Source organism: Bos indicus, chromosome 2 (assembly GCF_029378745.1).
Source record: "Bos indicus isolate NIAB-ARS_2022 breed Sahiwal x Tharparkar chromosome 2, NIAB-ARS_B.indTharparkar_mat_pri_1.0, whole genome shotgun sequence".
Taxonomy (NCBI): domain Eukaryota; kingdom Metazoa; phylum Chordata; class Mammalia; order Artiodactyla; family Bovidae; genus Bos; species Bos indicus.
In genome coordinates this window covers 86,093,757-86,107,957 of record NC_091761.1, presented here as the reverse complement: position 1 = coordinate 86,107,957, position 14,201 = coordinate 86,093,757, and the positions used below count along the sequence as shown (strand labels likewise).

Genomic DNA, 14,201 nt, shown 5'->3' with positions numbered 1-14,201 from the left:
TGGGAATTCCCTGGTGGTCCAGTGGTTAGGACTTGGCCTTTTCACTGCATGGCCCAGGTTCAATCTCTGGTCTGGGAACTAAGATTGCAGAAGCCATGCTGGCACAGCCAAAAGGAAAAAAAGATATCATACTACATGTAGTAGATTCATATTTTTGCCTGTAACTCTATAATTCATTTTGACTGCTGCACAGTAATTTATGAGTTGAGGTGTACGGTAAGTTGGATCTGATTTCTGTGGTGATATAGAAAGTAGATGCTCTATAGGAGTTACAACAGATACACAAATAGCCTTTGGGTACTTAGTTGATATGCTGTTTGGTCAAACAGTTTAAGAAAGGGCAAGAGAAGGATAGATAAAACTGGAGGGTATGTACAGTACCCTCCAAAACTAGGAGAAAAATCCAGTATCTGAGAAATCAGATTCTCCAGAAATTTTTTTCTCCATGATTCTTTCTTTCACCTTGTCCATGTAATCAATTCTTAAACATAAAAATATGCTATTTTTTCCCCCATCTTGAAAAAAATTCTCAATCTCCACTACTGCTCCATTTCTTTCTTTCCCTTTATAGCAGAACTCCTTAAAAGAAATGGCTGGTAATACACATTTAAGTGGTTCAAGTTTTTTGCTCTTAGAAACAGTACTGCTATTAACCTTCTCATCTATATATATCTCCTGGTTCTTACATGCTGAAGTTTCTCATGGGTGTGTATCTAAGAGTGCTATTGCTCAATCATACAGGATGTAAAAGTTCAATTTCACAAGATAATGCTATTTTCTAGCATGATTAAACAAATTTATATTCCCATCAGTGACTTACCCTTAAAGAATTCTCCCTAATTCTTGATATCATCCACTTCTTCATTTTTGACAAATAAGTATAAAATGAGTTATCTCACTAATATTCATAGAAACACTAGTCTCAATAACCAAAAGGTAGAAACAACCCAAATATCTGTGTTCTGATGACTAGATAATCAAATATCCAGGCAGTGGAATATTATACAGCCATATAAAGTACTGGTAAATACCACCACATAGATAAATCTTTAAAAGTAACCAGACACAAATGCCCGCATTTTATATTCCATTTATATGAAATAGAATAGACAAATGCACAAAAATACATATTAGTGGTTGCCTGGGGGTGAAGGAAGGTTGGAATGGAAAGTGAATGCTTAAAGGATAGAGTTTACTTTGTGGGGGGTAATAAATTCTAGAGCTAGATAATGATCATTGTACAGCACTGTGAATCTACAGCTGATCCTTGAACAACATGGATTTATCCACTTACATGCAAATTTTTAAAATAAATACACACTACACAATTCACTGTTGGTTGAATCCACAGATGCAGAACCACTGATGCAGAGGGGCTTACTGTAAAGTTACACTCAAATTTTCCACTATATGGAGGTTTGTGCTCCTAACCCCCATGTTGTTCAACGATCAACTAATGCCACTGAATTGTACACTTTAAAATAGTTAAAATGAAACCCTAAAGAAGCCACCAGAAAATTACTAGAGCTAATCAATTAATACAGTAAAGTCACAGGATATAAAATTAATACACAGAAATTTCTTGCATTCTTCCTATACACTAACAATGAAAAATCAGAAAGAGAAATTAAGGAAACAATCCCTTCACCATTGCAACAAAAAGAATAAAATACTTAAGAATAAACCTACCTAAAGAGACAAAAGACTGTATACAGAAAACCGTAAGATACTGATGAAATCAAAGATGACACAAACAAATGGATATACCATATTCTTGGATTGGAATAATCAATACTATGAAATTGATTATAAGATATGGCAACTCACTCCAGTATTCTTGCCTGGAAAATTACATGGATGGAGGAGCCTGGCAGACTACAGTCCATGGGGTCGCAAGGAGTCGGACACAACTGAGTCTGCACACCCAAAGCAATCTACTGATTCAGTGCAATCCCTATCAAATTACCAAGGGTATTTTTCATAGAACTAGAACAAAATTTTTCACAATTTGTGTAGAAACACACAAGACCCCGAATAGCCAAAGCAATCTTTTATTTCTCAAGCCATGCCCTCCTCCAGGGGACCTTCCCAACCCAGGGATCAAACTCATGTCTCTTATGTCTCCTGCATTGGCAAGTGGGTTCTCTACCACTAGCAACACCTGTAAAGCCCTCTCGAAGCAATCTTGAGAAACAAAAATGGAGCTAGAGGAATCAACCTTCCTGACCGCAAACTATACTACAAAGCTATAGTCATCAAGACAGTAAGGTATGGGCATAAAAACAGAAATATAGACCAGTGGAACAAGGTAGAAAATCCAGAGATAAACCCACACACCTATGGGCATCTTATCTTTGACAAAGAATGCAATAATATTCAGTAAATAAAAGACAGCCTTTTCAATAAGTTGTGCTGGGAAAACTGTACAGCTATATATAAAAAAATGAAACTAGAACACCTCCTAACACCATACACAAAAATAAGTCAAAAATGGATTAAAGATGTAAGGCGAGAAACTATAAAGCTTTTGTGGAAAATGTAGGCAGTACACTCTTTGACATAAATCACAGCAAGATCCTCTTTGACCCCCCACCTAAAGTAATGCAAATAAAAACAAAAATAAACAAATGGGACCTAATTAAACTTAAAATCTTTTGTACAGCAAAGGAAAAAATAAGCCAGATTAAAAGACAACCCTGAGAATGGGAGAAAATAATTGCCAATGAAACAACTGACAAAGGATTAATCTCCAAAATATATAAGCAGCTCATATAGCTCAATATCAGAAAAACAAATAGCCTAATCAAAAAATAGGCAGAATAAAACAGACATTTCTCCAAAGAAGACATACAGGTGGCCAATAAATACATGAAAATATGCTCAGCATTGCTCATTATTGGAGAAATGCAAATTAAAACTACAATGAGGTATCACCTCACACCAGTCAGAATGGCCATCACTGAGAAATCTACAAAGAATAAATGCTAGAGAGGATGTGGAGAAAAGAGAACCCTCTTACATTGTTGGTGGGAATGTAAATTAATATAACCACTATGGAGAAGAGTATGAAGATTCCTTAAAAAACTAAGAATAAAACTAGCATATGACCCAGCAATCCCACCATAATAGAAAAAGACACATGTACCCACAATGTTCATAGCAACACTATTTATTTACAATATCTAGGACATGGAAGCAACATAGATGTCCATCAACAGATGAATGGATAAACATGATGTGGTACATACATATAATGGAATATTACTCCGCCATTAAAAAAAATGAATTTGAGTCAGTTCTAGTGAGGTGGATTAAACTAGAGCCTGTTACACGGAGTGAAGTAAGTCAGAGAAAAATAAATATCATATATTAATGCAAATATATGGAATCTAGAAAAATGAAATTGATGAACTTGTTTGCAGGGAAGGAATGGAGATGCAGATATACAGAACAGGATTGTGAATTTAGTAGGGGAAGGAGAGAGTGGGATGAATAGACAAAGTAGCATCAACATATATATGCTGCTGCCGCTGCTGCTAAGTCACTTCAGTCGTGTCCAACTCTGTGCGACCCCATAGATGACAGCCCACCAGGCTCCCCCATCCCTGGGATACTCCAGGCAAGAACACTGGAGTGGGCTGCCATTTCCTTCTCCAATGCATGAAAGTGAAAAAATAAAGTGAAGTCGCTCAGTCATGTCCGACTCCTAGCGACCCCATGGACTACAGCCCACCAGGCCCCTCCGTCCATGGGATTTTCCAGGCAAGAGTACTGGAGTGGGGTGCCATTGCCTTCTCTGCATATATACACTACCATGTGTAAAATAGCTGGTAAGAAGTTGCTATGTAACATATGCTGCTGAGCCTGGTACTCTGTGATGACCTAGAAGGGTGAGGTGGGAGGAGAGGAGGGAGGGATGTGATATACATATTATGGCTGAATTGTGTTGTTGTACAGCAGAAACCAACACAACATTTTAAAGCAATTTTCTTCCAATTAAAGAATAAATTATAAAAAATAAAAGTTAAAATGGTAAAATTTTTATTGGTTGTATTTTACTGTAATAAAATGTTATCTCACTGTTGTCTTGATTTGCATTTCCCTAAACAGAATTAGGGGGCTCCCCAGGTTACGCTAGTGGCAAAGAACCTGCCTGCCAATGCTGGCAGATGCAAGAGACGTGGGTTCAATCCCTGGGTCGAGAAGATCCCCTGCAGGAGGGCATGGCAACCCACTCCAGTATTCTTGCCTGGAGAGTCCCATGGACAGAGGAGTTTGGCAGGCTGCAGTCTGTGGGGTTGCAAAGAGTCAGACAGGACTGAGCAACTAAGCACACAGCACAGTGCTTTGAAGAAGTCATTAATTACTTAGGAAATTTGACTACACTTTGAATCTAACATTACATTAAATAGTTAAAACTCAATGTTGGTCTGCTAGGTTGTGAATTCTGGAGAACATAAACTGGCTTTTTGATCTTTGTGTCCACATAGTGCTTTACTATGTAGTAGGCATTTCATAAAACTGGTTGTTTTGAGGGGTTTTTTTGCCTTGCTTGCATGCAGAATCACTTACAACTCTTTGCAACCGCTATGGACTGTTGCCCACCAAGCTCCTCTGTCCATGGGATTTCCCAGGCAAGAATACTGGAGTAGGTTGCCATTTCCTCCTCCAGGGGATCTTCCTGACCCAGGGATCAAACCCGAGTCTCCTGAGTCTCCTGCATTGGCAGGCAGATTCTTTACCACTGAACCATCAGGGAAGTCCTCTTTTTTGGATCAGGACCACATAAAATAGATTGAATTTTAAAATTTTATGATCATGCAAAAACTTTTCTCTGTACAGAATGGGTTGGATGATATATATCTCTTAGAAGCTTTAAGACTTCAGTGAACTCACATGTTCCAAACTTGAGTAGTTACCATGAGAATAATATGCTACCAATTATAAAGAAAGCTGAGCGCCAAAGAAATAATGCTTTTGAACTGTGGTTCTGGAGAAGACTCTTGAGAGTCCCTTGGTCTGCAAGGATATGGAACCAGTCAATCTTAAAGGAAATCCACCCTGAATTTTCACTGGAAGGACTGATGCTCAAGCTGTAGTCCAATATTTGGCCACCTAGTGTGAAGAAGATGACGGATTGGAAAAGCCCCCGATGCTGGGAAAGATTGAGGGCAGGAGGAGAAGGGGGTGAGAGAGGTTGAAATGGTTGGATGGCAGCACTGACTCAATTAACATGAGTTTGAGCAAACTCCAGGAGATAGTGAAGGACAGGGAAGCCTGGCATGCTGCAGTCCATGGAGTCACACACAGCTTAGCAACTGAACAACAAATTATGGAGAATGGTTTCACAAAGCTCATTCATTCATTCATTCAAAGACTAACTGGGCCCATACTGGAACATAGACAAGAACAGATATATCTTCATCATATCTGGCCACATAAGAGTCTGCACTTGGGAAAACCCTCTATACAGTACAGAACTGAAAACTGTCCCTGAAATCTATAATTGACAGCAAATACAAATCAATAGAAAAAAATGACCAATGTTAAAAAACATTTATTCCAGAAATGTGTCCTACTTAATGTAATTACTCAATATACAACAAACCTGGGGATACACGACAGGCAAAAGATTATCTATGAAAACAAATATGATTGTGACAGTTGAATATCAGAAGGGGGGAAAGAACTATTTTACCATTTATCTTACAATTAGCAGATACATCAAAAGTTAAACAAGAAATAAAGATGGGATGAATAGGTAGAGCACAGATTTTTAAGACAGTGAAAGCAATTCTGTATGATACTGCAATGGTGGATATATGTCAACATATATTTGTCAAAAATTTGCTGTACCTATTTGCCAAAAGGTACAACACCAGGAATGAACCCTAATGTCATCTAAGGACTCTGAATGATAATGATGTATCAATGATGTGTGATTGATTGTAACAAATGCACCATAACAGTGCCACAGTGGTGCTGGGTGTTGGTGGAAGGTTGTGCCTGAGTGGGTATAAGAGGATTTATAGAAACTTTCTGTACTTTCCACTCAATTTTGCTGTGAATATAATATTATTCTAAAATATCAAGTTTATTTAAAAAACAAAGTAACAAAACCAGAAAACAGACATTTTTTTCAAATGGAAAAATATATTATTGAAGAATGTACATTTTTCTTAAGTACAAGTTGGAGATGCAAGACATTGTTTAACCAAAAGTATTTGTCTAAAAATGTACAAGCATTAAAGAGATATGGAGCAAATATGTGTGATAACAAACAAAAGCTTACTGCCCAAAATACAGTTTTAAAGAAAAAATCTAAAACTTCCCTGTTGGTCCAGTGACTCCAAGCTTCCAATGCAGGGGGTGCAGTTTCCATCCCTGGTCAGGGAACTAAGATCCCACATGCCATGCAGAAGAGACCAATAAAAAGAAAAAAAAATCTAACATTAATATCTTAAACAGTTTATAGCCAATTACATATTTCTGTAAGTAATGTAAATGAATTATTTACTCAGAATACATTTTCTCAGCTTATTTCTGATTTCCTTGTATGTAAACTATTTCCTCTGACCATTTATGAAGTAAAGTCAAAGAATTTAGGAATTAATCCAAAGCAGGGGAAAAAGTAATCTTTACAAAATTCACCATAAAACTTTGATAATAACCAAAATGCTGTTTATTAAGCATAATATTAATATAACTAAATCCTATATAATTGTTAAAATAGAAGGAATGTGTGTCATATTGACATAGAAATGTGTTTTAAAATATCATTAATAGTCAAAAATTTCTTTTGTTGGACTTTTTGAGAGAAAAATGATTAAGTGATGCAATTCTGAACTAAAGGAAGTGCATTTCCTTTTTCTAGAGATAATAAAAATTCTTTGAGGACATAATGATGCATCTTAGTCATTCATCTGTTCAATCAGCAACTCTCAACTGGACTACCGCAGTACTTTCCTGAATGACTGGCCTCCCCCTATTTTGATCCTATTAAGGCCATCTTCCTCAAATCAACCATAGTAACCTACCAAAAATACACTTATGTCACTTGCTTATTGTAAACTCCTCCTTTAATTTTTCCATTTGATTATATGATTTTCCTTTGTTGTATACAAAATAAAGTCAAAATCCCTTTGTGCAACTTAGAAAGCCCATTATACTGACTCTTGCTTCCCTTACATCTTAGTCTTCTTTCAAATTTTATGTTCTAGTAATTCTCAACTGTGTTGTATTCCTTCAAATTCATGCCGTACTGTTTCATGATTCCATAGTATGGTTCATGCTTTTCCCTTTTCCTGGCACATACTCCCCACCTCTGTTTATCTATCTTATCCATGCTCATCCTTCAAAACAGCTCTGTTATACCCTCTAAACTGAGTTACAGGCTCTTTCGAGGATTTCTATAGCATCCTATGCATGCTATCTTAGTAGCTACCAAATCAAATTGAAATTATCTATAAGTCTGTCTTCCCCATTAAGAATTCAGTTTCTTTAGGGCAAAGGCCACATTTAGTCAGCTTGTGTACCCAGCCAGCATTTAATTTAGTGCCTGGAACATAGCAGATACTTAATAATACAATGATTATTTAATAAATAATTTACCAAATACAGCAATAGCGGGTCAGTTCAGTCACTCAGTCGTGTCCGACTCTTTGTGACCCCATGAATCGCAGCATGCCAGGCCTCCCTGTCCATCACCAACTCCCGGAGTTCACTCAGACTCATGTCCATCGAGTCAGTGATGCCATCCAACCATCTCATCCTCTGTCGTCCCCTTCTCCTCCTGCCCCCAATCCCTCCCAGCATCAGGGTCTTTTCCAATGAGTCAACTCTTTGCATGAGGTAGCCAAAGTATTGGAGTTTCAGCTTCAACATCAGTCCTTCCAGTGAACACCCAGGACTGATCTCCTTTAGGATGGACTGCTTGGATCTCCTTGCAGTCCAAGGGACTCTCAAGAGTCTTCTCCAACACCACAGTTCAAAAGCATCCATTCTTCGGTGCTCAGCTTTCTTCACAGTCCAACTCTCACATCCATACATGACCACTGGAGAAACCGTAGCCTTTACTAGACGGACATTTTTTGGCAAAGTAATGTCTCTGCTTTTGAATATGCTATCTAGGTTGGTCATAACTTTCCTTCTAAAGAGTAAGCATCTTTTAATTTCATGGCTGCAGTCACCATCTGCAGTGATCTTGGAGCCCAAAAAAATAAAGTCTGACACTGTTTCCACTGTTTCCCCATCTATTTCCCATGAAGTGATGGAACCAGATGCCATGATCTTAGTTTTCTGAATGTTGAGCTTTAACTCAACTTTTTCACTCTCCTCTTTCACTTTCATCAAGAGGCTTTTTAGTTCCTCTTCACTTTCTGCCATAAGGGTGGTGTCATCTGCATACCTGAGGTTATTGATATTTCTTCCAGCAATCTTGATTAGTGAGCTTCAAATACTCTATTTCTGCCATTCTAGAGCTTACAGCAAAAGAGAACATGAAAAATGACAGGTATAGAAGCACTGGGAATAGTCAAATCAGTCACACTAGATCAGAATCTGTCTTTTTAGCCAAATTTACCCAGAAGTTGCTTATGACCAACCGTGCTCATCCTTGAGAATGAAAGACTATGGAATTTTCCTCTGTTAAAAAACACTTCTGAGAAGTAAGCTATTTAAAGAAGGCAGAAGGAAGAGACAAGAGGTCACAGTGATCTACAAACTAAATAATCTATCCCTTTTTGAGAGTTTTCATGTGCACTCTTCAATGTAACTGAAAAATCTTTTCAGGCTTGTGTTCTATAAAATCTGAAATTGATCAAGATTTGCTTTGTAAATAATGGGAATGGTGGCAGAATCACTTCCTTTCTATTACTATTCTCAACCCTGTTTTATAATGTAAAAGCACATTAACAAATCTATTTTATACTATTTGCCAAGTGTAATGTTAAGATATGAGATAAGATTATCTTTTTCAACCTTCGTAACAAGCCTGTGAGGTAAGTACTAGTATTAACTCCATTTTATAGGGGAGGAAATTGAAATTTGAGAGGTCCATAACTTGCCCAAGATCACGTCTCTAGTAGGCATTAGAAGTTGTATTTGAACCCAGGTGGTCTGATTCCAGGGCTCACAGTTCTGATAAGTATGTCATACTCATCAGAGTGATATGTAAATCATAAAATACAGTAACACTCATTACATTGTTCCATTATGAATTGTTCTTGACTTCAGGTAAATAGCAACATGTAAGGCTGAATGAATCAAGTTGTCAGTTGTTGTTTTTTAATTGAGGATACTCTGGGACCTGTGGAAGTGTTAGTTACTATCATAAGTCTTCTAACAGTAGAATATTTTAAACTTTGTAGATGTTAATGAAATTAATAATCCACATTAATGTCTCTTTGCAGTTAAATCTTTTTATTATGTTTAATATAAACATTTTATTTGTGGCAGTTTAGTATATGATTTTTCCAACAAAAAAATAAATAAATAAAAAACTTCATGTGAAAAGAAATCCTCAAAAGTGCTATCTAAAGACTAAGAATGGAATTTTTTTTTAACTTTAACTTTTTTCTTTCTAGACTCCAGAAATAGTTTCCTGACTTCCTTTCTGGAAATGATTTTTGTTTCCAACCACGTTGAGAATCCATTTTTTTCATTCTCTCTCTCTCTCTCCTATTGCTTTCTTGGTAGTAGCAGGGAGGAAGGAGGGGGTGGGCACAAGAAAGAGGGAAAAGAGAAAACAGAAGAAGAATTGCATGCCACTATGTCTGAATATAGCCTCTACTTGTAGGTATTTCCATCTGATTTGCACTTTTGCCTTTTTATTTCCGTTTCTGGACACCTTCTTTATCATCCAGCCAACTGGAATAGACAAAGCACTGTTGGTGCCCTGAGCGACAGAACTCTGGTAGGGGGCTGGCTGTAAATTGACGTGGCATGGAAATTCTCCGCTAAGTTGTAGCAGCTTGCATGTTTCTACTAAGATCAAGCCCAGCCTCCCAGAGCTGTAGCTTAATCATCATGGGTTCAGCGACTTTACAGCAAAATGGATAGAAAAAATCTTCAGCTCCTTTCTTTGGACTCAAATGTTTTCTTTTTGAGTATCTATGTTTTAGAGGAAAAAATCCAAGCAGTTAAGTCTGTAACTTTCTTTTTGCAGCTTAAACAACAGAGTTTGCTGGTCTCCCTCCCCTATCCTGCAATTTAATTCCTTACAGATTTTGCCATGGGGTGCGGACTTAGAAAGCTAGAAGACCCTGATGATAGCAGCCCTGGAAAAATATTTTCTACCCTGAAGAGACCGCAAGTGGAAACAAAGACAGAATTTGCTTACGAATATGTATTGCTGGACTTTACATTACAAGGTATTTTTGCTTCTATTTTATTTGTTAAATGAAAGATTTCAAAGATAAAGGACTACTAGTTTTTTAAAGGGTTGGTTTGTGGCTTTTTACATGGTGCTTCATAATTAGATTGTGCAATCAATCTAACAATAATGCTTTGTTTCTTAATTACATTCTGAAAGATTTCAGTTCTGTTTGCTTTGTTTTTTGTAAATTTGGCTCATATGTACTTTATAAAATTAGAAAAACTGCTTGGAAACAGTTCTTTCACTTTTAAATCAAATGCTTATTTGTAGAAGGATTCATGAAAAACGCTTGCTTTCTCGGCCAAGTAGCTATAGCCTTAATGACAGTTTATGTTTTGAAAAAGATCTGAAAGGCACAAGAAGGTGGCATGTAGGAAATGTTACTTGCATCCTGTGGAAGAATATTTGCTAAGACGATTCTGAGGCCTCCAACTGTGTTAAATGTTGTATTGTGCTAGTCATTTGATATTTTTAACCAAACTAAACCTGAAGTTTGAAAATACAGTAAAAAAGAAAAAACTATAGTCTTCTGTAAGATACTTCCTTTGCTTGATACCCGGTCCCTAACAGAGAAACTCCCTGTTCCAGAAAGTTGGAAACACAAATAAACAAGCCCAGATGGCAGCCTTGTGCACAGAACAGAGGCAGCTCGACTTCACAAAAACTTTACCTCACTCCTTTTGGAAACTTTACTGTACAATGACATTGATAAAACTGAGTTTTTAAAAAGCAGAAGTATATCTTTAATTATAGGGTACTAAAAATGAAGTTGACTGTCTTGCTTGCTATTAGAATTTCCAGATATTAGTATTAAGTTCTTATTGGCAAGTTATGCTTTTAAATTCTAATAAGCTGCACATTTTATCAGTTAATAGATTTATACTAAGTATATTATCAGGCTGGATATTAATTTATTTTAAACACAAATTCTCCATTTTTTGGTTTGTTCTGTAAACAGTGGATCTTTGTGCAAGTAGCAAGAGCAGCCCATTTTTCTTTGTCAAAAACTGAGCTAGCCAGCAAACTCCCTTCCAGAGGCATATGCAAAGTCTGTACATATATTTTTAATGTATTTACATTTCCATTTTTACCTAAGGTTAAGGCTACCAAAAGGAAAACTGTCAGTATTCTTACTTTTCTTTTTAATGATGAAAGTTAAAAGTAGATAAAGATAATGGTGATAATCAGAGAAGTAACTACTCAAATGAATTTTTCTATACTTTTTCAAAAACCATCATTTGAGAAAATATTTGTAATGTGGTGCTATATTTTCTCCATTGATTGTTGTCAATTATTTAGGACTGATTTTTATAAATTCAAGGACACAAACACATATTTTCCTTAACCTCAAAACCTTATCTGTTCATAAAGATTAGGCCACAGCCATTCTGATCTGTGCTTTAAGATTTGCTGCACAAATCCCCATAGGTCTTAAAGCAACTTAAATTTTTTTTCTGATTTATTTCTTCCCAACAGTGTTAGCAATGTCAAACAAATTTGTTTAAATGCAACCATCCTTGAATCAGAAAAATCTACAGTTTTCTTCAGAAGTCATTTTGGTTTTGTTATTATTAGAAGCCCTTTTCTCTGTGAAAGGAGTAAAATTTCTACCTTTCACTCTACGTGTTTGGATGAGATGACAGAGTATTACAATATAAAGTGGAGATACGGGCATAGTTTGCAAATGCTAACTCAGAAAGCAAGCATCTATTTTAAAGTTGCACCTGGTTCCTATTTGGTCCAGGCGCCTAGTCTCCTGGTGTTCTCTTTCTATCCGATTCTTCCACATGTTTTCGGTTTTGTTTTGTTTGTGTCTCTGCCTTTGCTTCAAAAGCCAAAACTCAGTATCAGCCCAGCTCCACAAATCACCTTTTTCTCTTCTGTTGTATCTCACCCCCACCTATTCCTCTAGTGTACAGAGAAGTGAGTCACATGGGGGTTAAAGCACGCCAGCCTTCTACGTTTAGCCCCAGCCATTCTGACCTGGAGTTGCTGTAAGGACTACTGAATAGTGGCATCTTCTGCCTCTCAGAGGCCATGTGCAGTGAGTAACCTTCCAGGAAACAAAATGGTCTGGTGGCGACAGCTGTGTGTGCTCATGAAGAGTCTGTCTCTTACGTTATTCTCCACTTTTTCCCAACAGAGAACATGGGATAGGGAGTTAGTCCCAGTGGGGCAGGAGACCCTTTGAAATTTTCAGTGCCCTGTGTTATAGTGGGTATAATTATCTTGAACAATTTGTTTTCCATTTAGTTCCATTCCCTCTGCATGTATGTGTGTGTGTGTGTGTGTGTGTGTGTGTGCCTTTCCCACACTTTTTTTTTAGTGTTGTGGGGACTTTGAGCCATTATTTATATATCTCTGGTGGTGGTGGTGGTTTAGTTGCTAAGTTGTGTATGACTCTTGCAATTCCATGGACTATAGCCTGCCAGGCTCCTCTGTCCTTAGGATTCTCCAGGCAAGAATACTGGAGAGGGTTGCTATTTCCTATGGGAGAAATAATAGTCTAATCATTAAGCACACAAGGGTCTGGAGTCAAGTTCCTGGCTTCTGAATCTAGACTCTTTCACTCACTAACTTAGCAAGTTTATGAACTTTGCTGTATCTCAGCTTCCTCATCTATGAAATGGGCATTCTAATGGTGCTTACATAATAGAATTGTTTTAAGGATTAAAGGAGATTATACAAAATAATCTCTTTGAAAAAGTACTTGGCACTTGGTAAGCAGGGCTTCCCAGGTGGCTCAGTGGTAAAGAATCTGCCTGCAATGCAGGAGACACAAGTTCAACCCCTGGGTAAGGAAGATCCCCTGGATGAGGAAATGGCAACCCACTCCAGTATTCTTGCCAGGATAATCCCATGGACAGAGGAGCCTGACAGGTTACAGTCCATAGAGTCACAAAGAGTCAGACATGACTGAGTGACTGAGCACCCATGCACAGAAGCACTTAATAAAAGTTAAGTATTATCCCTCCTAGCTTTAGGCCAGGTCTACTAATTGCACTATTGAGATTTCAGCACAGTCTTTGTGATAAATTTTCTGAATTATTGTATAGTAATCTATACATGTGTATTAATGAGAGTGTGTGTCAGAATTTCTGACACATATTACAGAATTTATTAGTGAAAAGTTCAATGAACTCTGCAAATGATCCAGAAAGGTTGGTGTGCCTTCTTGTGCAATCCTAGAAAATAATCTGAATAACCATGGCCTTAAAGATTTTTAGAGCATGTATATCTTTATGATTAAAAAGAAATTTCTATAATATTAGAAACCCAAAAGAAGGACAGATGGTAACTTCCTTATTTGACTTTCTAATAGAATTATGTAAAAACGCATTGAGAAAAATTTTGCTGGGCCCTGGCTAGCTTTCTTATTATGAGAACAGAAACTCTCATTGTCTTTTGTTATCATTGTTACAGTAATAAATATATTGATGTATGGATTCCATAGAAGATGCTGATAAGCAATGAAATACAAAAAGAAATAACGCATAGTTTTTGCCTTCTGGTACTTTAAATTCTAATTGGTCAGACTGGACAAGATTATGAACTCCTCAAGGTCAGGAAGTATGCCGTGTCCACCTTTGCATTGCTGTGTTTGGCACACTGTTTGGCACAAGACTGATGGCCAATAACTGGTGTTGAAATAATGGGCTTCCCAGGAGGTGCTAGGGGTAAAGAACCTGCCTGCCAGTGCAGGAGACATAAGAGAAGCGGCCTCAATCCCTGGATCGGAAAGATCCCTGGATCAGAAAGATCCCCAGATTGGGAAGATCCCCTGGAGGAGGGCGTGGCAACCCACTCCAGTATTTCTACCTGGAGA

At 37.4% G+C, this 14,201-nt stretch overlaps 1 protein-coding gene across 5 annotated transcripts in view; it reads left to right on the top strand.

Annotated features, from left to right (window-relative positions):
- Nucleotides 1-14,201, top strand: part of RFTN2 (raftlin family member 2) — a 93,932-nt gene that overhangs the window by 8,181 nt on the left and 71,550 nt on the right. The window contains exons 1-2 of one of the 5 annotated variants that reach the window (XM_019974424.2): nucleotides 9,675-9,792; nucleotides 10,166-10,370. In XM_019974424.2, the coding sequence (XP_019829983.1) occupies nucleotides 10,232-10,370 (139 nt within the window). In that variant the 5' untranslated portion in view covers nucleotides 9,675-9,792; nucleotides 10,166-10,231. Of the gene's footprint in view, nucleotides 1-9,674; nucleotides 9,793-10,165; nucleotides 10,371-12,287; nucleotides 12,420-14,201 lie in introns of those variants that run through there. The other 4 variants (XM_019974419.2, XM_019974427.2, XM_070800080.1 and 1 more) reach the window with 4 other exon arrangements.